Raw genomic sequence first — 26,989 nt, 5'->3', positions numbered from 1 at the left:
GCCTTTGTAACTTGGCATTATGCATCCTGATCCAGTACTTTCACACGAACTGCTTTTTCTTACAGTTTTCCTCTCAACTGCAGCTTCAGGTAAATTCGCTTCCCTTGATATGTTTCTCTTTTAGGACTGATAAATGTATGCCAGCTGACAGTAGTTGATAAACACCATATATGTGTGTCTTTTTTCTCTCTCTCTCCCTAGAGTTGATTCCTCACTTTATTTCTGAACCTCTTTCTACCATCCAGAAGCCAGGAGCAACTATAACACTTTACTGTTCCACTGAACCCTCTACAGCTCATCTCTCTTGGATATTCAATGGAGAGAAATTGCATAAGAAAACAGAGCAAGTAGACCCACAGCCAGGATCCCTTACCATTTTCTCTCTTAGTCCTTCAAATTCGGGAACCTACCAGTGTGTTGCTAATACCAGTATTGGTGCAATAATCAGCAGGCCTGCAACTGTGTCTGTAGCATGTAAGTTATATTCTGATTGATGGTGAAACTGTACACCTCATCAATTTTTTATTCTTCCCATTGGCCTCTTTTGTTTCTGAGCATTTTTTTATCTCTAAACAAAACTTATTTCAGAGAAGGTTTAATCACAAGCAGAATTAGAGCGAAATAAAATTGTATGGATGTATCTACTCATGTAGACAGAAGCTTATAAAGATTCTCTTTCAAGCAGACTAGAACAGACATACAAAATGAAATCTCTAGGAAGTGCTACTTAAATATATACATGACTTTTAAACAAAGAATGTTTGGTATTTCTTACTTGAAAGGGAAGGAGAAATAAGCTAACCTTGTTGTTAATAAGTTTATTAATCCTAATTTATCCCACTTAATTATAAATTAAGGCTGTGCTGTTTTTCAAGTGTGAAACAAAAAGCTGCTTCAGCTAAACAGCACCGTTTTGCAATTTCTTAAACTAAGCATGTCTTTCCTTTGGCAGAATGCAACCAGTTGATCCCAAAAAAAAGTAGCTTCTCTTTTAAGGCAGGTGCTGTGCTCGCCTGCCTTCAAATACCAAGTGTTGAGCAGTCCAGTTATTAAGTACAATTTTTACAACTTACCAACCCTGCGAATGTTCAGCTGGTCATTTAAACAATGTGGAAACAAATATGCCTTGCTTCTTCCTTCTCTCCCCTTCTCCCCTCCCCCTTATCAGCACAGAAGACTTATTTCTGTTGAGTGTAATTTGACTATTTCAGATCAGAAACAAAATGTCTGAATTACTCCTTTCTTATGCCTGAGCTTGATACATTTCCATTATAAATATACTTTGCTTTTGAAGCATATCCAAAATACCCATAAGAGAAAAACTTCTCATAATTGAGAAGGATAAATGTTTTTGTAGAGTACTGACCCATAGCAAGATCCTCTTGAGAGCTTATGAACATTAGTTGGTACTTACAGATGCTAAGGACTGTAGAAAACTCCGAATACATCCAGTGCCTTTTGTACTGTATTAATTGCTGATGAAATGACTGCAGCAAGGCCAATATTGTGTTGAATTGCCATTTAAGCAAAGTAGACATTTATCAAGTTATAGTTGAAATATCTGTTAGTTTAGACCAGTATAGAAAACACAAGCATTGAAAAGTCATTTGATAGTCAAACATTCTGATTACATGTTAAGAGTCTGCTAATATTGTCCTAGTATTTACCAAAGTAAATTAGCTAATTGGTTGCTGTTTTAGTCAGCTGCTCTTATGTGCTGCAAAAAGGGCACATAGCTAGTTGTGAAATCTTATAAATTATAAAGTATGTAAAACTCAACTACCTTGCATGCCATAATGTTAACATGACTTTAATGTAGATACAATAAACAATCCTCTAAAGCAGACATGTCAGACACAAGGCCCGGGGGCCGGATGAGGCCCGCGAAGTGGTTTCATGTGGCCCGCGAAGCCATCCTGGAAACAGTGAGGGAACGGCCCCTGCTGCCTTGGGCCTGGCCCAGGCCAGCCAGGAGCCAATGTTCAATTTTGTGGTGGCCATCTATGCTGAAACACATTCAGTCTTAGCTCCACAAGGCTGTCTAGAAACAGCGAGGAACCAGCCCCTGTCGCGTCGGCCCCGCCCCCTGGGTGCATGCTGGGGAGGTGTCACCCTTTGTGAGGAATGAAGAAATGGAGCATGTCTTGGTGCTTGCCCCAGTCCCACCCCATTCTGCCAGAGACCCTCAGATCTGTCCCACTCCTGCCCAGGCCCCCACAGGCACCCTTGACGCGAACGATGTAGAGCTGGCCATGCCCACCCAGTAGGCTGCACCCACCGTGGCCACACACACACCCCGCCCCCCCCCCAAGGGCAACTGCAATGCTGATGCGGCCCTCAATGAAATTGAGTTTGACACCCCTGCTCTAAAGAGCAACTAGCTTTGATCTACATCTATCCAGTTGCACAAGGAACAAAGTGTAAATAGGGCAAACCCTATTAGGCACTGTGATATTGGTTAGACAGATAGTTGAGTTAAAGCTTTTCCTATTCCCTCCTTAATTACTTAGGAGATTATATTCTTTTGAAACCCGAAGTTGCACACTCGCCTGGCAATCCTTTTAGCATTGTGAAGAAAAAAACAGATTCTCAGTTTTATACAGAACTGACAACTAAAGCTTCTCCAGAAAGGCACATTTGCAGCTGGATTTATAATCAGTCAGCAAAATTGCTGGGATTGATAATGTATAGGAGGCTTTTACTGTTTTCTTATTTTTTTTAAGGTAACTCAGCACCCAATCAGCTGAAAGCACTAATATTTATTAAGTAAAACTCTTTTGGTTAAAGACCTACAAAATCTACCAAAAGTTGAAAATAAAATAAAAAAGCTTTCATTTTTTTTCTAGATCTTGATGATTTTGAATCTTCATGGAGAAACACAATTTCAGTGGAAGAAGGGAATACTGCTTTAATAGGTTGCAAGCTACCAAAAAGCAGTCCAAAAGCACAGGTTCGCTTCCGTGTCCGGGGAAAATGGCTGGAACAATCAACAGGCGAGTTTCTACGTCCCTTAGGTTGTTGAGAATTGCTACACGTTTGCATTTTAACATATGATACAAGTTAAACACAGTATTTTCAACAGAAAAATCAAGTTATATTTTTTGTAGTCTCATTAAAATAACTCCGCTTTTATTTTATTAGAAAACTACCTTATTCTCCCATCTGGAAATCTGCAAATTTTGAATGTATCTTCAGATGACAAGGGAATTTATAANGTCAAGTCTCCATTTATAATTATCTGAGCAGTCTGTTTTTGATATATCGCCTTTATAGCTGTTTTAAATTGATCTCCAAAGTTCATATAGTCCAAGACTTTATGTAAAAACTGCCATTCCAATTTGTCAAAGGCCTTCTCTGCATCAAGAAAAATAAAGGCCGAAGGTATTTGATTATTCTTGTCCAAATATTCCAATAGATTTACAATTTGCCTAATATTATTCTTCATGTACCTCCCAACTATGAAGCCAGTTTGATCATCGTGTATATAATGTTGCAGTATCTGCATCAATCTATTAGCCAAGATTTTTGCAAAAATTTTATAATCCTTGATATGTTTCTAATGTTCTCTTTTGGGACTGATAAAATGTATGCCAGCTGACAGTAGTTGATAAACACCATATATGTGTGTCTTTTTCTCTCTCTCTCTCCCTAGAGTTGATTCCTCACTTTATTTCTGAACCTCTTTCTACCATCCAGAAGCCAGGAGCAACTATAACACTTTACTGTTCCACTGAACCCTCTACAGCTCATCTCTCTTGGATATTCAATGGAGAGAAATTGCATAAGAAAACAGAGCAAGTAGACCCACAGCCAGGATCCCTTACCATTTTCTCTCTTAGTCCTTCAAATTCGGGAACCTACCAGTGTGTTGCTAATACCAGTATTGGTGCAATAATCAGCAGGCCTGCAACTGTGTCTGTAGCATGTAAGTTATATTCTGATTGATGGTGAAACTGTACACCTCATCAATTTTTTATTCTTCCCATTGGCCTCTTTTGTTTCTGAGCATTTTTTATCTCTAAACAAAACTTATTTCAGAGAAGGTTTAGTCACAAGCAGAATTAGAGCGAAATAAAATTGTATGGATGTATCTACTCATGTAGACAGAAGCTTATAAAGATTCTCTTTCAAGCAGACTAGAACAGACATACAAAATGAAATCTCTAGGAAGTGCTACTTAAATATATACATGACTTTTAAACAAAGAATGTTTGGTATTTCTTACTTGAAAGGGAAGAAGAAATAAGCTAACCTTGTTGTTAATAAGTTTATTAATCCTAATTTATCCCACTTAATTATAAATTAAGGCTGTGCTGTTTTTCAAGTGTGAAACAAAAAGCTGCTTCAGCTAAACAGCACCGTTTTGCAACTTCTTAAACTAAGCATGTCTTTCCTTTGGCAGAATGCAACCAGTTGATCCCAATAAAAAGTAGCTTCTCTTTTAAGGCAGGTGCTGTGCTCGCCTGCCTTCAAATACCAAGTGTTGAAGAACAGTCCAGTTATTAAGTACACTTTTTACAACTTACCAACCCTACGAATGTTCAGCTGGTCATTTAAACAATGTGGAAACAAATATGCCTTGCTTCTTCCTTCTCTCCCCTTCTCCCCTCCCCCATATCAGCACAGAAGACTTATTTCTGTTGAGTGTAATTTGACTATTTCAGATCAGAAACAAAATGTCTGAATTACTCCTTTCTTATGCCTGAGCTTGATACATTTCCATTATAAATATACTTTGCTTTTGAAGCATATCCAAAATACCCATAAGAGAAAAACTTCTCATAATTGAGAAGGATAAATGTTTTTGTAGAGTACTGACCCATAGCAAGATCCTCTTGAGAGCTTATGAACATTAGTTGGTACTTACAGATGCTAAGGACTGTAGAAAACTCTGAATACATTCAGTGCCTTTTGTACTGTATTAATTGCTGATGAAATGACTGCAGCAAGACCAATATTGTGTTGAATTGCCATTTAAGCAAAGTAGACATTTATCAAGTTATAGTTGAAATATCAGTTAGTTTAGACCAGTATAGAAAACACAAGCATTGAAAAGTCATTTGATAGTCAAACATTCTGATTACATGTTAAGAGTCTGCTAATATTGTCCTAGTATTTACCAAAGTAAATTAGCTAATTGGTTGCTGTTTTAGTCAGCTGCTCTTATGTGCTGCAAAAAGGGCACATAGCTAGGTGTGAAATCTTATAAATTATAAAGTATGTAAAACTCAACTACTTTGCATGCCATAATGTTAACATGACTTTAATGTAGATACAATAAACAATCCTCTAAAGCAGACATGTCAGACACAAGGCCCGGGGGCCGGATGAGGCCCGCGAAGTGGTTTCATGTGGCCCGCGAAGCCATCCTGGAAACAGTGAGGGAACGGCCCCTGCTGCCTTGGCCCTGGCCCAGGCCAGCCAGGAGCCAATGTTCAATTTTGTGGTGGCCATCTATGCTGAAACACATTCAGTCTTAGCTCCACAAGGCTGTCTAGAAACAGCGAGGAACCAGCCCCTGTCGCGTCGGCCCCGCCCCCTGGGTGCATGCTGGGGAGGTGTGTCACCCTTTGTGAGGAATGAAAAAATGGAGCATGTCTTGGTGCTTGCCCCAGTCCCACCCCATTCTGCCAGAGACCCTCAGATCTGTCCCACTCCTGCCCAGGCCCCCACAGGCACCCTTGACGCGAACGATGTAGAGCTGGCCATGCCCACCCAGTAGGCTGCACCCACCGTGGCCACACACACACACACCCCCAAGGGCAACTGCAATGCTGATGCGGCCCTCAATAAAATTGAGTTTGACACCCCTGCTCTAAAGAGCAACTAGCTTTGATCTACATCTATCCAGTTGCACAAGGAACAAAGTGTAAATAGGGCAAACCCTATTAGGCACTGTGATATTGGTTAGACAGATAGTTGAGTTAAAGCTTTTCCTATTCCCTCCTTAATTACTTAGGAGATTATATTCTTTTGAAACCCGAAGTTGCACACTCGCCTGGCAATCCTTTTAGCATTGTGAAGAAAAAAACAGATTCTCAGTTTTATACAGAACCTGACAACTAAAGCTTCTCCAGAAAGGCACATTTGCAGCTGGATTTATAATCAGTCAGCAAAATTGCTGGGATTGAGAATGTATAGGAGGCTTTTACTGTTTTCTTATTTTTTTTTAAGGTAACTCAGCACCCAATCAGCTGAAAGCACTAATATTTATTAAGTAAAACTCTTTTGGTTAAAGACCTACAAAATCTACCAAAAGTTGAAAATAAAATAAAAAAGCTTTCATTTTTTTTCTAGATCTTGATGATTTTGAATCTTCATGGAGAAACACAATTTCAGTGGAAGAAGGGAATACTGCTTTAATAGGTTGCAAGCTACCAAAAAGCAGTCCAAAAGCACAGGTTCGCTTCCGTGTCCGGGGAAAATGGCTGGAACAATCAACAGGCAAGTTTCTACGTCCCTTAGCTTGTTGAGAATTGCTACACGTTTGCATTTTAACATATGATACAAGTTAAACACAGTATTTTCAACAGAAAAATCAAGTTATATTTTTTGTAGTCTCATTAAAATAACTCCGCTTTTATTTTATTAGAAAACTACCTTATTCTCCCATCTGGAAATCTGCAAATTTTGAATGTATCTTCAGATGACAAGGGAATTTATAAGTGTGCAGCATATAATCCAGTTACTGATGATCTCAAACTTGAACCCACTGGACATAAGCTCATAATCAGTAGTGAGTATTGCATGTCAGTGTAATTAAAATGTCAACGTGCAGTGCCATTGCTTTGCTAGGTCTCTCATCCATTTAGTTTGGTTGAATGTCTGCTTGCTGAAAAGTCTTATTACCAGTAATTATCTTCATCATGGTTAAATGCTGTATGAGAATGTATATTCCCAGAGTTAAGGATCTGAAGCCTTTCTAACCTTTAATAATTGGCTGTTACTGAAAGCTGGATTTGCATATCGTGGGAATCTTTTTTTGTATCTAGGTCTCCAGCCCATAGTATGTCCAGCTAAAATTGGGAAACGGTCCTGTATAAAACCTGGGCTGCTTTGATAGAGTATACTGAGCCAGACAGACTAATGGAGAGGCTTGATATATTAAAATAGTTCAGAGCAGGTGAGGTGTGAAGCATGATAAACAAATCATAATAACGGCTTTGCTCTAGATGACAGAGAAAGCTTGGCAATTTAAACTTAGGCTTTTTACAGGCTTTGTAGCCAAATATCAGATAACAGATTACAATTAAATATTACCTTTTGTGATCTAGCGTTCACAGTGGATAGTTATGACAAAAATGCATAAGTATTGCAAACAAGCAAAATACTTCGGGGGTGGGGAGGGAAATAGGAATCCAAGGAATTTGAGATAGCTCATTAGAAAAACTCATGCTAACTTTTTCCTCAATTTGCAGACTCTTCCGCAGCGGATTTTCATATTCTTCATCCAACCAGTTCTCAGGCATTGGCAATACCTCAACACAGATCTCTGATGTTGGAGTGTGTAGTTAGTGGGCTGCCTGTTTCTTATGTTCACTGGTATAAAGATGGCAGAGATGTGCTAATTCAGAACAGATGGAAGCTCTTTCATTCGCACCTTACCATTGATTCTGTGGAACTGTCTGATGCTGGAAATTATTCCTGTGTAGTCCAAGACAATTCTGGAGTTGTGAAATACGTTAACTACAGCATAAATGTGCTTGGTACGATGACAATGTTTAATTTACAAATTCAGAGTCAAAATTCTGCTTCTGCAGCAGAACGAAACGGGATATAATACTTCCTTTTTCTTCCTTTCTTCCTTCCTCTTTGGTTTTAGAACCCGCTTCTATATCGAGAGGATTACAAAATCAGTTAGTGTCTTGGGGCAAAAATTTGCATCTTTCCTGCGAAATACATGGAAATCCTTTACCTAATGTTACCTGGTACCATAATGGAATTCCCGTCCATCTTTCTTCCCGGCACTTTCCTTCAGGAAACAAGCTAAGAATAAATCAAATTGCCCCAGAAGACACAGGATTGTATCAGTGTTTAGCAAACAATGGCATTGGATTTTCACAGTCCACTGGGAGATTTCATTCCCAAGCAGGTAAAACACATGATGCATTTTTTTTCCTATCCTCCTTTAGTCTATACAGAAATGGCCTGTTGGCTTTGTGGGCTATTTCTAGTGAGTAAATCTTAACTACTGAGCTATGCACCCAGTTGTAAGCTCTGGCCAATTGTTGACACTGCCAGGAAACCTTTTCCATTGTAAACTTGCCTGAGCTTTAAAATTAACCGTGGAGCTCTTACTGCAGATGGCACAAATTGTGAATTGTCATCCACTTGCGTATTAAGCTTCTCAGAACTTAATGCCTGCTATTTAGAGTGTTATTCCCTACAGTATTTGAAGGTTCCCGTTCCCTTTTCTCCCATTACTATCCTTGTTCTTCTCTTTGTTAACATATAAGACAATTAATTTGATTCATGAGGTAGTTCATGCAAAGCAGTATGTAAGTATTTAAAATAAACAAAAATAATCACTCGCGCCTTTATTTTTCCCTACCAATCCAAGTTTCTTCTATACATCTAGTCTCCAACGATAGCTCAGTTCTCTTGAGAAGATCTTTTATTGTGTTACGAGAAGAAAAGACGGCTGCTTATACTAACTGCCTTGAGTTATTTATCAAAGTAATAAAGGTAGGGAATAAATGAATAAAGTAAATATAGTTGTAACTCAAAGCAGTCTGTATATGTATAGTCAGAATATTATTGTTTCATGTTATTCTTTGAAGCTTCGTGGCCTTTTCTGTGGGTGTGTAAGTGTCTATATATGGATGAATAGTAAATTGTGTTTTTCTCTGTTTTCATTTTTTTAAATAGACAAAAATTCCAAGCCAATTATAACTTCACTGCCAGCCAATACCAAAGTGATAGAGGGCGACACTGTGTCATTGTCATGTAATGCCACTGGATTGCCTACCCCTGTAATTCGTTGGTACAACAGGCACGGAATAATTACCACCCATCCTTCACAGGTGCTCTACTCAAAGTCACATAAGTCATCCACCCAGGCAAGAAGTGGTAACTCCATTGCAGACAGAGCCTACTACATTATGTCTCGCAGTGGATCAAGTTCCTTATATATTCAGCCTCTTACAGCAGAGCATGCTGGGAAATACATCTGTGAAGCGACAAATGATTATGGACTTGCTCGTTCAGAGACTTCCCTTACAGTTGGTGAGTACCATCCCAGTTATCTTACTAACTAGTGTGCAAACAGTTGGGCCATTCGAACAGAGGTTTGCACTAATAATGGAATGTCCACAAATTGCCACATTTTGTAAACTTATACGTTTTATAGCTCATCAAATTTCTATTGCTTTCTATGTTGAAACATGATCTTTCTGTGCCAGTTCTTTGCAAATTAGGTGTGTTATTTAAATTGAGTTAGTTGTCCGTTTCTAGAATTGTGGCCTATATAATCAACACTTATAATAACAGACTGGAGATTATAATAAGGCTGCTGTGTTATGTTTTGAGGTCAGCTAAGTTCAACTTGGGTAGTAATGTTGCTGACACATTAACATTCACTTTGAAATAAATAAACTTTCTTCCTCCTTGATTTTTAATGAATCAGCTGCCCACAGCAAACTGATTACCAGTTCAGCAGAGGCAGGCAAGCAGATCTAAAGTGTTGCACAACGAAATGTTTACTTTATAAACCCTTTCTATTACTTTTTTCAATGCCATTGTAACTTTGAACAGTCACTAAACAAACTGTTGTAAGTTGAAGATTCCTGAAGCATTTTGTAGCATTTCTGAAGCATTTTCAGCATAGGTTTAGCCGTGTATATAAGAATCTAGAAACCATATGGATCATTACAATGGGATTAAAAACTGTTCTTATTTGCTGTTATAATCTAACTTTCTTTTTAAAAAAAAAAAAAAAAAGGAATATTATCTTTAAGATATAAATCACTTTGTGATGATATTCATTTATGAAGAAATACTGACGGGATAAGTGATGTTATTAAGTGTCATTTGTAAAGATCATTCAGCCAATGCCTATCTTTAATCTTTAAATTCTTCTGCAGTTCCCTATGAAGCCAGTACAAAAGCAGCAGCTCCTCCTTCTGAAATTGCCCAGAATGATGATGGAGATGGGGATCTTGATTCAGAAGTGAGCCTCCCCAGAAAGTCTCCGGCCGAGATTCTTACTGACAAAACTGCTACAGAAAAAACGTCCAGTGGCATTTCCCCACCCGAAGCGCCCATCATTCTCAGCCCTCCACAAACACTTAAGCCAGACCAGTATAACCTGATCTGGCGATCTGGAAAGGATGGTGGTCGGCCAATCAACGTTTATTTCGTGAAATATCGCAAGGTAGGACTATCCTGGCTCTCTACAAAAAGCAAATATTAGTTTTTATGGCTTTTAAAAAAAAACAACTTTGGACAGCTACAGTATCCTGGTAGTAACTATGAGAGAGGGGAAAAATAGAAATGCTGCTCTACATTAGTTTAAAGCATTGGCAGCAATGGTGATTAATGAAAGCTGGCCTGTTTTAAACGTCTTTGGGCCTTGTATTACAGGAAAGATTGACATTTACCTTTTGCAGTATGTGAAGGAAGAATTTTGGTGGATATCCTAAGCATTTCATTGTGTCTGCGCTTTTGTTTTTAAACACAGTTTGGTAGCTAGACAGTTTCTATGTAAATAATACAGTTCTGTGCCAACATTAGAACCAGCAAATTGTTTACCTACCTTCCTGTAAACTAAAGTTTTTGATTTATCATTCTTTAATTCTCCTTTTACAGCTGGATGGCAATGTTACTAATTGGTATACAATCCGTGTTCCTGGAAGTGAAAATGAACTCAGTCTTACAGAACTGGAACCTTCCAGTCTGTATGAAGTCTTGATGGTTGCAAAAAATGATGCTGGTGAAGGGCAGCCTTCCATGCTTACTTTTCGTACTAGCAAAGGTGAGAAAGTTTTTGTCACACCACTTATCATTCCCTGAAATGTATTTTAGGTGACTTTTTTTTCTCTGAAGTGCGTACACTTGGAAACCTCTTGACATGTTTCCCCTCAAAGTAAGCTATTTTGTGTATAGCATCTGCCATATTGTTGACATTCCTTGCTCAGAACTAGCAGGTGAATTGGCTCCCGAAACTCTGTGAGTAAATATCTATTCACAGGATAGGCACTTCCAGTACTAGCTCACTTGCAAATCCCAAATTATCACAACAGGTTTCCTCTGCGGTTTACTCTAACAGACAGCTCCTTCTCATTTCCTAGAGCAGCAGAGGAAATGCCAAAATGGGGTAGAATCAGATCCCCCCCGTCCCATGAGCAACTCTGTCAAAGATGTTTCGTATGTGGAAGAGCATTTCTTAAATGTTTCACGTTGATATACTTGTGGATGCTCAAAGTTTCTTCTGAGCTTATTCCATCAGCTCACTTTCGTGTTGGAGCTTTCAGGAAGCAACATGAGTAAAATAGGGGTTTTTCAACATTTTTGTTGCCTGCTCGCATACAACAAGATGACTAACACTTACTAAAAAGACTTGAATAAGTACCTTACGACATCTTAAATTATTTACTGAGTACACTTTTTTTCCCCCCCAGAAAGGTCATCCTCCTCAAAAACCTCACAGACTCCCTCTCAACCAATTGGCTTTCCTAAACATTCTGTCATTCAGGAAGGAACAACCAACAATTTTGGCGTGGTCCTTCCAGATTTGTCTCGACACAGTGGCGGTAAGTCCCATCGATAAATCTGAAAATAATGTACTTTTGAAACATCAACTTTAACCACCTTTCGAATCTTCTGTTAGTTGTGCCATCTCCAAGGTCACTTGGGTGTTTAACAGAGCAACTTCAAAAGAAAATAAGAAAGCACCTTCTCCAAACACTGAACTCTTTTTTGGAGTTTAACTCAGTGATAGAATATATGCTTTGCATGCAGATTGTGTAGCTTAAACTCAGGTAGCAGATGATTCACCGGGGCCCAGTACTTTGGAAGTGTGTCTGTCTGTTTGTCATAATAACATGGGTGGATAAATAGACTGAACTTGTATGAGGTTACTTCCTTTGTTGCAGTTAATGATTATAGGCAGTATTACCAGAGAACATTTCTGCTCAAACGTTTTGTGAAACTGCTGCCAAGGAGAATAAATGGATCACCTAATTTAATGATATTAGACAGTTTTTAGATGTTTAAATGCCTTTTTGGGGAAGCAAACAATTTTTCTTTTGAAGCAACACATTCTGCTTCTGAACAGTTCTGGTAATAGCATAATTATGTTTAATTCAGTTTTTTTGCAAATTGCACAATATCAGGGCTTGGATTATCCTACTCATTTTCCACGTGATTTGTTTTATGAAGCAGTCTTAGGTTATATGTCATGGTGTTAGAATTAAAGTAATTTATATTTAGATTTTTAATATTGGTTAAATGTTTTCTGTTATTAAAATAAATGCTAATAAAAGGCATGTTTTGTCACTGGTTATATTACAAATGTGCAGATTTTATTTATGAGATGTATGGACTATTCCAATTTGTTATGACTGGTCATTATAATAAAATACAATAAAACCACAGCATATATTATTAAAAATATCCCAAACCCCCTCAATTTGTCAACAAAAATTAAAAAAACTAGACCATTATACACCATCAACTCAAAAGCATTTCAAGATGGTTTTGTTATTGTAAATTGATTTCAAACAATGCAGTCAGGTTTCAAATCTTGAATATGATATTCATTCTGTTAAAAAAGTAAAGAGCATCTAATAAGTCAATGTACAAAGGTAAGTTGGAAACTAATCTTAAAAATATATAGTTTTTCAGTGTTACACTGTATCTTTCTCTTTCCAATTAAATCTTTTCCTTTCTTCATGGTGTATCTTGTACAACTTGATATAAAATATACAAAAAGATTTGGGATAATATCTCAGATAATGGCTATAATCAGACTTAACTAACATTCATTTTCTCCCTTTTTCTGTTTCCCCTGCTATCTAACTTCAAGTGAGTTCAGTAAGTATTAATGTAATCTGCATGGTTTTGAATACTAGCTTTTTGGTGGGGGAAAAGGTGCCTGGAGTTTATCACTCCTGTGGACCACCTGGACTAGTCTCTGCAATTTCTTTGGCGAGATTTTTCAAAAGTAGTTTGCCATTGTCTTTTTCCTAGAGCTGAGCAAGAATGACTGGCCCAAGATCATTCAGTTGGCTTCATGCCTATACTGGACTGGAATTTATAGTCTCCTAGTTTCTATCCTGGTGCCTTAACCACTACCTAATTCACCACTATGAAAAAACTATTTAGCTTCCTTAAAATAAAGCTGAATTTATTTTGGTATTAACTGGTTTCTGTGTCCATTTCCATGGTTGTGAATTAAGTTATGCAATTCTCTTTGACACGATAATACTTCAGGATGCGTATGCTCTGGATTAACTCACTATTGTTGCATAGGGTTGTCAATAAGCTGTAGTATTTCAAGATAGATTTTCTAGAATTAAGTCTAAGTTATGTTGTGTAGACCAGACTGAGAAGTCCACGCCATGTAGGTCAGGACTATATTTATTGCAGCAGCTGTAGTAACAGAATTGTTTGACTCTGAATGCACTTCCCCCTTCCCTCCTTTTAGTGTGAACTTAGTGTGAACTAGAAGGGGTGGGTGGGCTGTCTGAAACCTAAACTAGTTTCTTGGAATGGGCTTCTCTGCTTCTCTGATTGTTGCCTTCTTCTGTCTTTTAAGTCCATTCCATATGCCTTTTAAACACTGGGTATATCCTTTTAATTTAACTGATAACCTACAGCATAAAAATCAGTGTATTTTTTTTTCTGTACACAATTTTGTATGAAGATTTGTCTATTTTCTTTTCTAGTTCCTGAGGCACCAGATCGGCCCACTATTTCAACAGCATCGGAAACCTCTGTTTATGTCACTTGGATCCCGCGTGCAAACGGTGGATCACCTATCACTGCCTTTAAAGTAGAATATAAACGTGTTAACAGAAACAATGAATGGCTAGTTGCAGCGGATAACATCTCTCCATCCAAACTTTCAGTGGAAGTTGACAATTTGGATCCAGGTATTTATTGGCATGCCTTGTGCTAATGAGTGGTATGTTGGCCAACTCTCCTTCCCCAGAATGATTTAATCTCATTCTCACCCCCCCTTTTTTTCTTTTTTTTTTTCTATTTTCTTTTAATTAGCTTTATTCATTTATAACATAAAATGTGAAAATACAAAAGCAAATAGTAGGGGACAACAGTAGAAAAAGGGAAAACAAAAAAGGTGTAAGGAAAGGGAGGGGGAGAAACAAGGCATTGACTTCCGACGCCAATGTATCGGCAAATCAGTCTAATCGGTAAAACCCAAAATCATACTATCATTGTTTTCCACCTCAAGCACAAAGTCCAGAAGCGGTTTCCAAGTAGAAACAAAAGCACTTATGTTCTTTTCTTTTATCAGCACAGTCAATTTGGCCATCTCTGCTAATTCATTCTTCTCCCCCCCTTTTTTTTTCTTGAAAGGAACTGCATATAAGTTCCGTGTAATTGCTATTAATAATTATGGGGAAAGCCCTCGAAGTTCTCCCTCTCGACCGTATAATGTGGCGGGCTTTACCAACCGATATTCCAACCGCCCCATCGCAGGACCTCACATTGCTTATACTGAAGCAGTCAGTGACACCCAGATCATGTTAAAGTGGACTGTGAGTATCCAGTTCTTCTTCTGGAAATAATGTTTTATGTTTTTTAAAAGATACTAATAAAACAGTTTGCTCACTAACTATCGTAGAACAAAGGTCTTGAGACTCTTGGAACATTAAACAGATATGTTCTATAAATACTATTCTAAACAGGCTGTTTATATACAGCCATTCTCCCTTTCGGTAGTTTATATTGTTTATTGTTTAGTGCAGTATAAAAGTAAACATGGATGATGAGAATATAATAGAAGATTCAAATGAAAATGGCACATTAAATGCTGATATCAGAATTTTTTAATCTTAGGTTCTAAGGAATTCTAGTTGTTTCAGTTTTTAATGATTGAATATATAAGTAAATTTTTAAAAAGATGGAAATACGCTATCAAATTAATTCTTTTTCTGTGTAGTGGTTAAGTTTCAAATGTTTTTTGCAGTTTAGTTTATCAGTGTCATTAAATTTATCTTCCCTACATCTTTCTTCATTCCGTATTGTGTGTTCTGAATTCTCACGTGTTTAAGTATTTCTGTTTTAGTATATTACTTCGAGTAACAACAACACACCTATCCAAGGATTTTACATTTATTATCGCCCGACGGATAGTGACAATGATAGTGATTACAAGCGAGATGTTGTAGAAGGTAAGATCCATGTACAACTCCTTTGTTTTGTGTCTTAATGCATGGAGGCCTGATTAAATCAGATGTAAATATTATCCTTGTGTATTGTATATATGTCTTAAGACCGCACAGTAATAACCCATTGGATATACTGACTTTTTGTACTCATACTTTTTAGAGAGCAACAGTTAGAAAATGCTGACATAGAAGGATACTGCTTTGCCAAAACTTCTCTAAGATTGACCATATAAAAATTTATCAGAGATTTAAGAATTAATTGCTTTTTTTGCACATATCTGAATGCAGAGTTTCATAGACTTTGAATTTTTGTCTCTTATAAGATGTTCTATACTTTTTTTTTCTTATAATGCACTTCATCTGAAAGAGTACAGTTCTGTTAAATGTCATTTCCATTTCTCCTTTACTCCTTCTATTCCCAGGTACAAAACTCTGGCATTTGATAAGCCACCTACAACCTGAAACATCATATGATATTAAAATGCAGTGCTACAATGAAGGAGGAGAAAGTGACTATAGCAATGTGATGATATGTGAAACCAAAGGTAAGAAACAATTGTGGGGCCCTTGGTGCTCTCTGAGCTTGGTGGGTTTTTTTTTTTTCAAACATTTCATTACCAAACTAGGTAACATCCATAATTGATGCTTCTGATAATAAATCTTGTTTGTTAATAAGCAAACCTGATCAGTCTCAAAAGCAGATATTTATCAAAAGGGGAGAAACATTGTCTAACTAGCATATATTATGCCTTTCTAAATTGAAATAGTGCTCTTTAAACTGAAGGCAAGTAGAATAATATGGCACTCTTTACCCTCTCATTTTTTTTTCATTCCTCCTTGATTGTTTGTGATTATTTATTGTATGCCAAAACAAATGCATCTAATGAATGGTACTCTGTAACTAATGGACTTAATAATTTTAAAGCATTTTCAGCTGTTGCTGAAGTTCAGCATCAGGCTAGAATAACACTTGCACGAATTTACCATTTCATTTTTTTTTTTCATTTAACCTTTTTGCTTTAATTCCAATCAGTGAAACGTTCACCTGGAGCATCTGAATACCCAGTGAAAGACCTTAGTACACCACCTAATTTCCCTGATCGTGGAATTGGAAGCAATGCAGGTCAACCAAATGGTTCAGTCCGGAGTGGCAACATGTTGTATCTCATTGTTGCCTGTGTCCTTGGAGGGATGGTTTTCATTCTGATTGTCTTTATTGCCATGTGTTTATGGAAGAACCGTCAGCAGAATGCCTTGCAAAGTAAGTTGCTTTTCATGCATAACAGCCTTATTTTATAGTATAATAATAATACTAGTAGTAATAATAATAATAGTAATAATAATAATGAGGGAGGGAGGGAGGGAGGGAAGGAAGGAAGGAAGGAAGGGAAGGAAGGAAGGAAGGAAGGAAGGAAGGAAGGAAGGAAGGAAGGAAGGAAGGGAAGGAAGGAAGGAAGGAAGGAAGGAAGGAAGGAAGGAAGGAAGGAAGGAAGGAAGGAAGGAAGGAGAAAAAAATATTAGAATTAGAATTATTGGCCAAGTGTGATTGGACACACAAGGAATTTGTCTCCAGTGATAAGCTCACAGTGTACATATAAACAGCAAGTCATAGGTCATAAATCATAGTTAACAATCATTAATCATAAGTTACAAACAACAATTGATAAATCTTAAGAAACCAATAGGAGAAGATGGTAGGAAAGATGAGAAGATAAGAAAACATGGGAAATGAGACAGTATTGTGGGAATTAAGTGCTCAACAGGGTGATGACACGGGGGGAAAAAAGTTTGGTTGTTTTAGCATGCAATGCTCTATACCAGGGTTTCTCAACCTTGGCAACTTTAAGACTTGTGGACTTCAACTCCTAGAATTCCTCAGCCAGCTTTGCTGGCTGAGGAATTCTGGGAGTTGAAGTCCACAAGTCTTAAAGTTGCCAAGGTTGAGAAACCCTGCTCTATACCGTTGTCCTAAGACCTAAGGGGAGAAGTTGAAACAGTTTATGTCCAGGGTGTGAGGGGTCTATAGATGTTTTCTCAGCCCTTTTTCTGGCTCATGCAGTATACAGGTCCTCAATGGAAGGCAGGCTGGTTGTGATTGTTTTTTTCTGCAGTCTTAAACTATCGGTTGGAGTCTGTACCTTCCACATCTCATTGCATCTCGTCCCTGCTTTATCATTACTGTGAAACAAAAGACAACTTTTACATGAGTTTATTTTTCTCAGCCTGTAACTCCTCTATTATGCAGGTTATAACCAAAAGTTGCGTAGTGATGGTGAAAAATGAAGCAGCAACCTATGTTTATAACTCATCTCATTTGTTAACCATCTTGATATCATCCAATATTTTATTTTATTTAACCAACTTTATTCATGTTTTTGCTATTTTATTATTTTAATCTTTACTACTGTTTAATATTCCTATCCCTGGCCATGATAGAGGATGATTGAACATGGCTGCTGATCTTTACTACTGTTTAGTATTCCTGGCCCTGGCCATGATAGAGTATGATTGAACATGGCTGCTAATTTCGTAAATTCATGTATAATCCACAGGTTTTGCTATGTATTTTTAACATGATTTCCACTCAAACGTGAATATAAGTAAAGACAACAAATTTGTAAATATGCAGTGAAGCTTAATGCTTACTCCGACCCCATGCCTTCCTGATTTGGCTAATGGGGATTAACTCCTGCAGAGATTCACTTTTATTTTTATTTTAAATGCAGCCAACTATGCTATTTGCTTTAAATTATATTTAGGAAAGTTATTCCTATTGGAAGATTTGCTATAGACTAAAACTGTTAATTGACACAGTATATAAATGCAGGGGAAAATAGGCCAAGAACATCTTCTATATGCAGTACATCCAAGTTAAGCTGCAATTTCTAGAGGATTTCTTCTTCTTGTTTCTACAGAGTATGACCCTCCCAGCTATCTCTACCAAGGTACGGATATCAATGGACAAATGGTTCAGTATACAACTCTGCCAGGCACAAGCCACATGAATGGTGGCGTACATGGAAACTTTATCAGTAATGGAAAACATAATAATGGATGCCTCCACCTCCATCATAAGGTTGCTAATGGAATGAATGGGATCATGAACGGTGCTGTCAGTGGTGGAACCGGTGTTTATCCGGGACATTCTAACTCGCTCTCCAGAGCCCACATAGAATATGAACACACCCATCACATAGGAAATGTAAGTAAATGCGATGCTTTATGGGTCAAGCCCTTGAAGCTGTCATTGTTAGGAACATTAGAAATGAAAGTGGAGATGTTCACTCTTCTTGAAAGAGAAGTTGCAAATGTCATATACCGGTATCTGTTCTTGAAGACCCCATTATTGGACACCTATTAAAGTATGATAAAGTTAATAAAAGACTTCATCGTGAGAGCAATAGATATAGACTTAAAGATACACTTTAAAAGTCATTTTTGTTAATGTAATATTTGGAGACTTGAACACCTTCATTTACTAATAGTCCATCTGTTCCTCTCATACGCTCATTTTTGTATAGAGACCCTAAGTTACTGAATTTGTAGCAGAGTTTTCTAATGTAAATAGTGTTACTGAATGGAAACGTACAAAAATTTTGTAATTCCTGTGGTTACTGAGAATTTCTGTTATCGGGCAAAGATGCATAATTTTGTTTAAACCTTCAGAGTTCCTAGAAATTAAAAAAAAATGGTATACATCAAGTTTTTATATATAAATTTATGAAGCTGATTCAATTGAATTCAGGTTCAGTAGAGAACTAATGCTTCAGATGGGCTAGATTTGAATAATGTTGGATGTAGCTTTTTGTGTTGTGGAACACTACACTCAAATAATCTTGATAAATTAACTGCCCATTTTCACACCTTAATAGGTGTGAAATGCCATAATAGTAATGGCATTTGCCTTTGGAGAGAGCCAGTTCTAGGCTAGAAACCAGGTGACCTGTGAGTTCTAGTCTCATTTTAGGCATGAAAGCTGGTTGGGAGACTTTGGGCCAGTCACTGTCTCTCAGCCCACAACATCTGGCTCAGACAATAAGCTGATTGGTCAGTTCCTGTCACAGCCAATGGCTCAACACTGAGTTGATTTGGAACAAAAAAAATATTCCAGATCCTGCAGTTGCAGGAACAATGCTAAGAAGGGGAGAAATGCCCTTTGTATATCCATCCAAACTATGGTTATGTTGAGATTTTTACTGTAATATGAGATAAGGGATTTCTAGCAGATAAATGATTCACTTTTTTTTAATATGCACAGATTTGATGTGTGCCAAGTCACTTTGTGCCTAAGCTGTGTTTCAGACCTAATTTTAAGTAGTGCCCTTAATTACATTTCAGTGTGCCAAAAACTGAAGCTCATAAACTGAAGAAATTCCTTTTTTCCCCCCTTTTGGTTCTTGCTCAACCACACCATAATATCTGCTTTCTTTTTAAGCGCTTTCTTTTTAAGCACTAACTATTCTATTCACGTCTGTTTTGAAAAAACACAGTTCCTAGGATGTATTTTTATTATGCAGCCTACTTTAAATAGTGCTTTCCTTACTCCTGCTAGAGGTTTGAGAAGTGAAGAAGGCAGGTTTATCATTGTTCTTGCTGCTTGAGTAGCAACAACTCAAGAGGAGCTGCTAGGTTAAGAGGTCCTACACACAAAACTGTTCCAATGTTTTATGGGAAACGAGGAATGTGTTCAGAAATTAAGTAACATCATCTGCTTCTAGTGGGAGGGCAAGTGGGCAATTGTTTGCTCTGGTAATTGAACATAAACACCTCATTTCATGGAATAACAGATTGCTAGAAGTACAAGAATGGCTGTCCAGATAACCTTTCAAGTCTCTCACAGTCTTCATGTTTCCTTGTTGTGGCCTTCTTAGATCCTTAAGACCCATTTAAAGGCTAATCCAAACATTGATTTTAGAAATATTTAAATGAAAGCTCGTAGAGGAGGGTGGTGGACGCAGGCGCTGTGAAATTAAATTAGAGCCTCGGTGGCTGGGGTGGGTATGCTGAGAACACAAACTTAAAACAGGTGTTAAAGATCCCCCTTTTAGATGCCTCCCCCAAAGCCGAATTCTCACACTTAAGATTTATCTCCAAGTAACATGATTTCTCTCAAGTAGGAAATCCTACCTTCAACATTTTAGTATGCAATTATTTCAAAGATTCCAGTGCTTATATCGATCAATATCCTTGAGAGTTTTAAAACCATTTATTCTGGCTATTCATCCCTAACTGAGTATTAGTTCATGTCCTGTTTTTCTTCGGAGAAGGGTCCCTAATGCCGAAGCTCTGAATAAAGTAAGAATCTACATTAAAACATTGGTTTTGCTCTTTGTGCTAACACCGCCACACCCCCACAAACACTAATATAGTTGTGCATAGAGGCAACATTTTCAAATAAGGAGTTGCAGCCTCTTCACAAGATTCATAGATGAGAAAAAGTTGCCCTGTTTCTCTCCCCACCCCCCAAATAGTTTAATTACTTTATCATATAGGCACGCAACAACTTGGGAACAGTTGTCTTGAAATTCGTCTTCCAGTAAGGGATCTGAGTATTTAGATTTTTATTGCTATTTATGCTGCCTATCTTGCAAGTATTTCTTAGATAGGCCGCATAAATAGTAATACAAATCTAAATACTCAGATCCCTTACTGGATCTGATACACAGTATTTAGCAATGAGTTACGTGTTATTAATACTGGTGGGTTGTTTTTTTTTATTTGCAGAGATTGTACAGCCAAAAACAAAAACTCAGAAATCCCTTTGCCTTCTTTCTCCATCACTTTTGGCTGACAAATTAATACATCTGTAAAAATAACAGCAAATTTCAAACCCAGAGTTTAGTCAGTCAAGCTGAGCTAAATGGAATAATTGAAAGAAACTGGGACATTGATTATATTTCATCACTCACACATGCAACATCCTGTCTCCACCAACAAACAGTAGTTTCCAGGAAAGAAAAATTCCCTTCATGTCTGTCACCATGTCAGTAACATTTTCACTTTTTTCTTCAAATTAAACTTGGGCGTTTCAAGCTGAAAATAAGGCCAAGGAACTTATTATGAACATGTCTAAGCCATAACATTTGGCTTGGCTTTGCTCTAGCACAGGCGTGGGCAACTGTCGCAACTTTATGACCTGTGGACTACAACTTCCAGAATTCCTGAGCCAGCATGGCTGGCTCAGAAATTCTGAGAGTTGAAGCCCAGAAGTCCTAAAGCTACCGTCGTTACCCACCCCTATGAATGTCATGGAATATACTGTGCCTGCTTGTTTAATATTACAGACTCATTAGCTTCCTTATTTTAATTTTCAAATATTTCCATTCCCCCATCATCCAGGGTGGTGACGTATATACCTCCGTCCCTCAGACAGATCCTTCAGAATATGCCAATTGCAGGAACTGCTGGAATAACAACAGGTAATCGAACTGATCTCTGAATTGGGATCTCCGAATTTGAGCCTGCACAGACTAGCGATCCCATCTATGTGTCTAGCAAGTACACCTTGGTCTTTGCATTCTTACTATTCCAGATTTATACATAAAAAATGCTACAGGGTTTCTATAAAGTGGCAACCTCTGAAGACCTTTCAGCTTCAAAGAAATTAAATTCCTTCAGTTTTAATGTAGAGTTAACTCTAGTCAAGTATACTTAGTGAGGGCAGTTTTGTACTGCTGCACAGACATTTATCAGTTGCAAGATTTGCTTGAACTACTTTATTTATTCAACTTTGATGCCAGCTGACTCCAAATCTGGGCTGAACTACAAGATGCAACCAAATTTCTGCTTTCTAAGTTACAGGCCCATTTATTTCTTCACGAAATTAGCCATTTCTTAATATAGGAAACAGCGCAATCTAGTACATGCTAAAATGAAAAATGCCTTGATAGAAGCAGGCAATTTTTGTCTGAGAAGATCTAATTTAGATGCCTTGAATTGCAAGGAAGCACAAAAATGATATCCGGCCTTAGGGCTGGTTCTTGAACTAGTGGTTAGGCTGGATATAATATTATCCAGGGTGGCTGTCTCAACTTCACTCTTTTCTGAAAGCTGCCAGGTCATTTTGCTTTCCTTCAGCAACAAGATTATAAAACAAGAGCCTGAGCAGACATGCTAAAGAATTCGGCTTTTCCACTGCAACAAAATCTCTGTTGATGGGCTAGAAGTTGCCTCATAGAAAACTTGCCCTGCACAAAGAAATCTTACTCCATTTGGGGACGATGACCTATAATGCTTAGGTCCCACCCATTTTTCCAGTTTCCCATTAGCAGGTTTTCACCACAGTGGCCAGCTTGAAGTTATGAACTGTCAGAACCCATAAAGAATTCCCAGAAGGAGTGCTTCAATCTCATGTAGAGCATGGCTGTCCCTTGCAGGCCCTTAAACCAAATAAACTTAATATTTGTGGTTCAACACCAGCATTTTACTAGCCATCCCCGTTCATCAAAATAAACGTGGAATAATAGTTCCGCTTTGTAGATTATAAAATGTGTGCCTTGTGTTGGCTGTATATTTTAAACTTAGTGGCTCATGCAGTAAGGGAAAAAACTTCATGCAAATACTTTAACACTTGTTTATAGCGGAGTTGAGCTTTTTTCTCTCTCTCTCTCTTCCATGAGAAACAAGCAAAAATTAACTTTTTATCTATGAGCCTCTCCTTTGCTTCAGTTTAAGTAAGCACATAATCTATAATGGATTGATGGACTATAAAAATAAATAGCAGCTTTCTGCCAGTAGTTGTTTTCTTAATATTTCGCAAGGCACCCTGGCTTTTCTGCACCGAAGGCTCACATAATGACAATCCTGGGATTGTGCAACCTGTGCTTGCTGTTGCCTGTGTTATAAATCATACTTGTATTTAGGCTTTGCTTACTGCAGTCACACACTGCCCCTTACTGCAGTCACACCAGGCACTTACAGTGAGTTGCATTGTCACTTTTCCAATAAAATCAAACTGAAAGTCAAAGATTTTACATAGTGCAAAATACAAGGTATTGAGTTATGGTTCAGGTTCAAATTAACTCTTAGCTGTAGAGCTCACTGCGTGGAAAAAATTAAAAATGAAAGTTAAAAGGTGCCAACTCAGCTTGGCAGCCAAAAGTCAGTTTTTATTGATTCTTGCAATACTGCATAAAATACTCAAATTTCTACATTTGCATCTTAGGAGAGTTCCAGTGTGTGTGTGTGTATCTGCTTACAGTTAACATAAAGATGGAAAATTAAGAGAATTTTTGTATACTTACTGAGGAATTTTGGTAATTGAAGTCCACAAGTCTTAAAGTTGCCAAGGTTGGCCACCCCGTTTTAAAAGAAAACTCATGGCAAATGTAACAAACAATTGTAACAAATAAGAATAGTTTGAATTGTGTTGCGTTTTGCCCTACATAGGCATCATCTTTGCATAATGAATTAGTATCCATAATTCTCTCTTCAATTCTCCCTGGGTTCCCATCTCTTTCATCCAATCCATTGCTAAAAATGGCAGCAAGTCAATCAGAATTCACCCCCTTTTTAAAGACAAATGGGAAGGTGTTGTTAAATGGCTTATTTGAAAGTCTTGAAATAATCTGTGAGCTGCTGTCAAGCATCTTTACAATAAAACAAATCTGTAGGCAGAATATGGCTTCACATTTTGTGTAAAGATAAATACAAAATCCAGAGTGATCACTCCAGATTATTTTATTAGATCCAGCATTTACTTATATAATCATTTAAGATACCTATTCTTTCTGGACCTCATGCTTTATGCAACAGTTCCCACATCTTCCCTAAATAGATGTAGCTGTGATGTGGTTTTTCACCAAATTTATGTTTAATCACCAATAATACAGTAAAATTCTTGTTAGCATTTACTGTGAATGTTGAGAAAACAACTTGATCGCTGCCTTCATGTCTTTGGAAGTGATGCTCCAGCTGCAAATGTTTAAAGTACTGGCAGCTTCCCAAAACTTTGGATTAGAAGCTAGCATGCCTACAAAGGATTTCGGTTGTTAAGTTGCCTTTTTTTTGTTGTTTTCTTTTGTTCAAAGGCTGAGTAGCTTCAGCTATAAGAAACTGACTTTCTTTTCTGCTTGACTAGCCATTCACAATCCAGAACAAGAGAGAATTATCAAAGTGTCTTTTTGGGAAGAGTCAAAAAGCATATTCTCACTTTCTAGGATTACAGTGGAGAAGAATGCCATCCTGAATGAAATCATTCTGTCAACAGGAGCTTTTCCAATTTGGAGAGCAAACTGGCAAATATAGCAAACAATGAAATCCCTTGTTATATTGCCAGAGTTACACCAATAAAAAATTATCAAGATAAGCTCTTGAAAAGAAGTATAAAATAGTACTTGTTATGGGACACACAAATTCCTTGTGCGTCCCATCACACTTGGCCAATAAAGAATATTCTATTATTGTATTTATAATAAGCATTTTGTACATGCTTGTGCTGCTAAATCAAGTGTAAGATTTTAATGTTAGTCATTAATGTCCTAAACAACATCCAACCCAGATAACTGAAATAAGATAAAGATTTTGCTACTACATATTTTAGTTGCGGATTGAAATGCATTATTACCAATTTTGACATTTGTTAACTTACTACAGATCTACTATTCATGGCAAGTGAATGATAATACAGAGGCATATTTATGTTGTGTGTATTTCTGGTGCTGAGTGCACGGCAGGCATTATAGAAATATTTTGAAGAAATAAAGAATATATTGATCAGTGAAACACGATGTACATTCTGATCAATCTTCTTTTCTTTTTTCTTGGCCTGAATATTTGTAGGTGTTTCACTAAAACCAGTGGCAATTTTGGCAACAGTTCTGTACCGGTGATGCCCATTATAGCACCTTATCAGCAAGACAGTCTAGAAATGAAACCATTAAATCACATGATTGTGGCCATGTGCCTGGCATCCACAGTCCCTGGATGCAGCATTGAGACTGAGGAGAATGACAAGGAGAAGGCAGAGTCGCCATCACATCAGGACACTTGTGGCCAAGAAAATGTGACCCCACTCAATACAAGTTGTATATCAGGTATGTCAGGGCTCAGTGGAAGCGCCGGGATCAGTGCCAGGCCCCAGAAGAAGCGCCGATCAGCTGGAATGTTGCAGCATCTCCAGGGTCTTGTGATTTACATTCAGATGCTTGGCAACTGATTCATATTTATGACGGTCACAGTGTCCCGGGGTCATGTGAAGTGACCAAAACCTGCTGCAACCACCCAGCAGACGGGGGGAATAAAAACCAAACACCCCCCACCCCACCTCAACAGAAATGCTCACAACAATGAAAACCTCGGACAGGAGGAAGAGCGCAACCGGGCGGGCAGGCAGGTGTCTTGCTCGGCTGTGGCTTGGGGGGCACTTTTTTCAGTGCCATTGTAACTTCGAACAGTCACTAAGCGAACTGTTGTAAGTCGAGGACTACCTGTACTTTATCACTTTTTTCATATATTTTTTGGGGGGGGGTCATCAACTTTTTGACCCCTTGCTAGGCGACTGGTGGTACTCGGATGTTGCCATATCCTAAAAGTGGTACAATGGGTGAAAAGATTGAAAAGCCCTGATCCAGGTCATGGTGGTCCCAAAAGTGCTTTTTCAAAAGGCAACTGGACTTTTGTTTGTCCTTGAAGATGTTTCACTTCTCATCCAAGAAGCTTCTTCAGTTCTTACCTCTTAGGTCATTTGTATTTTTTTTCTCTCCCATTCATTTGTGTCTGATTCGTGGAGACTGCCTGGCCAAGTTCCCAGCAGTTTTCTGGGCAGGTTTTTCAGAAATGGTTTGCCATTGCCTCCTTCCTAGGACTGAGAGAAAGTGACTGGCCCACAGTCACCCAGCTGGCTTTGTGCTTATGGTGAGACTAGAACTCATGGTCTCCCAGTTTCTAGTTTGATGCCTTAACTACTGCCCCAAACTGGTACTGTAATGAGTATTTTCTTATAACTAAAACATTTTAATTCATCCGCACGGAAATCAGAATTATTGTAAGGGCAAATAAATACAGTATCTTGAGTGGCCCCTAATGCTCAATTATTTTTCAGGCTTCTTTACAAAATTAGGAGATTTTACAAGAGGAATTTCCTCCATCTTTCTCCTTTGATTAGGCTGTGAGGATTGATCGATTGCTTGTAATCACAGTTCTGATTTTTTTATTAAAAAAAAAAATCTTTTGCTGTACTTCTGCATTTCAACAGCTATAATTAATTGGATTGGATCCTTATCCAGATGCTGCACAGAATGCCCATTAATGTTGAGGCGAAATAGTGAACATTCAGTCAATGGCAGCCCGTTGGGACTTGCATAAATCTTTTGAATAGTTTTGGTGGTTTAGGTAGCTGATGAACAGATGCTGATTACTGTTTTCCGTTGCAGATCACAGTGGACGTTTGGAGACATCTGATGCCAGCTTGAACTGGAGCCCCCTTTTTCATCGGCCGATTTCAAAACACTGTCATGAAAAGACCGAAGTGCTTTCAAACGGGGGTGTCACCTTGGACAGTTTGGGGGGACATCAGCAGCTCCAAATACAGGAGACTTAAAGAGAAATGGCCTTCCTTGATAAAGCCAGTATCTGCCCAGCAGAATTGCTGGAAGAGACGGACAACAAGAATATTAATTATTAGAATCACTATTTAT

General features: G+C 38.0%; 1 protein-coding gene across 1 annotated transcript; it reads left to right on the top strand.

Annotated features, from left to right (window-relative positions):
* CDON (cell adhesion associated, oncogene regulated) lies at positions 1-26,989 on the top strand. Its single transcript, XM_015828214.1, has 19 exons — positions 1-89; positions 202-474; positions 2,847-2,993; positions 6,593-6,736; positions 7,419-7,706; positions 7,823-8,092; positions 8,869-9,225; positions 10,083-10,372; positions 10,807-10,972; positions 11,619-11,750; positions 13,887-14,093; positions 14,539-14,720; positions 15,251-15,356; positions 15,776-15,898; positions 16,387-16,614; positions 18,269-18,555; positions 21,693-21,772; positions 25,134-25,387; positions 26,726-26,989. The coding sequence occupies exons 1-19, from the start codon at positions 20-22 to the stop codon at positions 26,890-26,892; spliced, it is 3,771 nt and encodes a 1,256-aa protein (XP_015683700.1). The 5' UTR covers positions 1-19; the 3' UTR covers positions 26,893-26,989.

The sequence above is a fragment of the Protobothrops mucrosquamatus genome, unplaced genomic scaffold (genome assembly GCF_001527695.2).
Source record: "Protobothrops mucrosquamatus isolate PMUCROS unplaced genomic scaffold, P.Mucros_1.0 scaffold4326, whole genome shotgun sequence".
Taxonomy (NCBI): domain Eukaryota; kingdom Metazoa; phylum Chordata; class Lepidosauria; order Squamata; family Viperidae; genus Protobothrops; species Protobothrops mucrosquamatus.
This window is presented reverse-complemented; position numbering and strand designations above follow the sequence as displayed.

Bases quoted from the DNA above. Each gene is read 5' to 3' on its own strand.
- CDON (XM_015828214.1), top strand. From the start codon at position 20: ATGCATCCTGATCCAGTACTTTCACACGAACTGCTTTTTCTTACAGTT. The intron at 7,707-7,822 runs GTACGATGACAA...CTTTGGTTTTAG, and splicing joins CTACAGCATAAATGTGCTTG to AACCCGCTTCTATATCGAGA. The intron at 18,556-21,692 runs GTAAGTAAATGC...CCCATCATCCAG, and splicing joins ACACCCATCACATAGGAAAT to GGTGGTGACGTATATACCTC.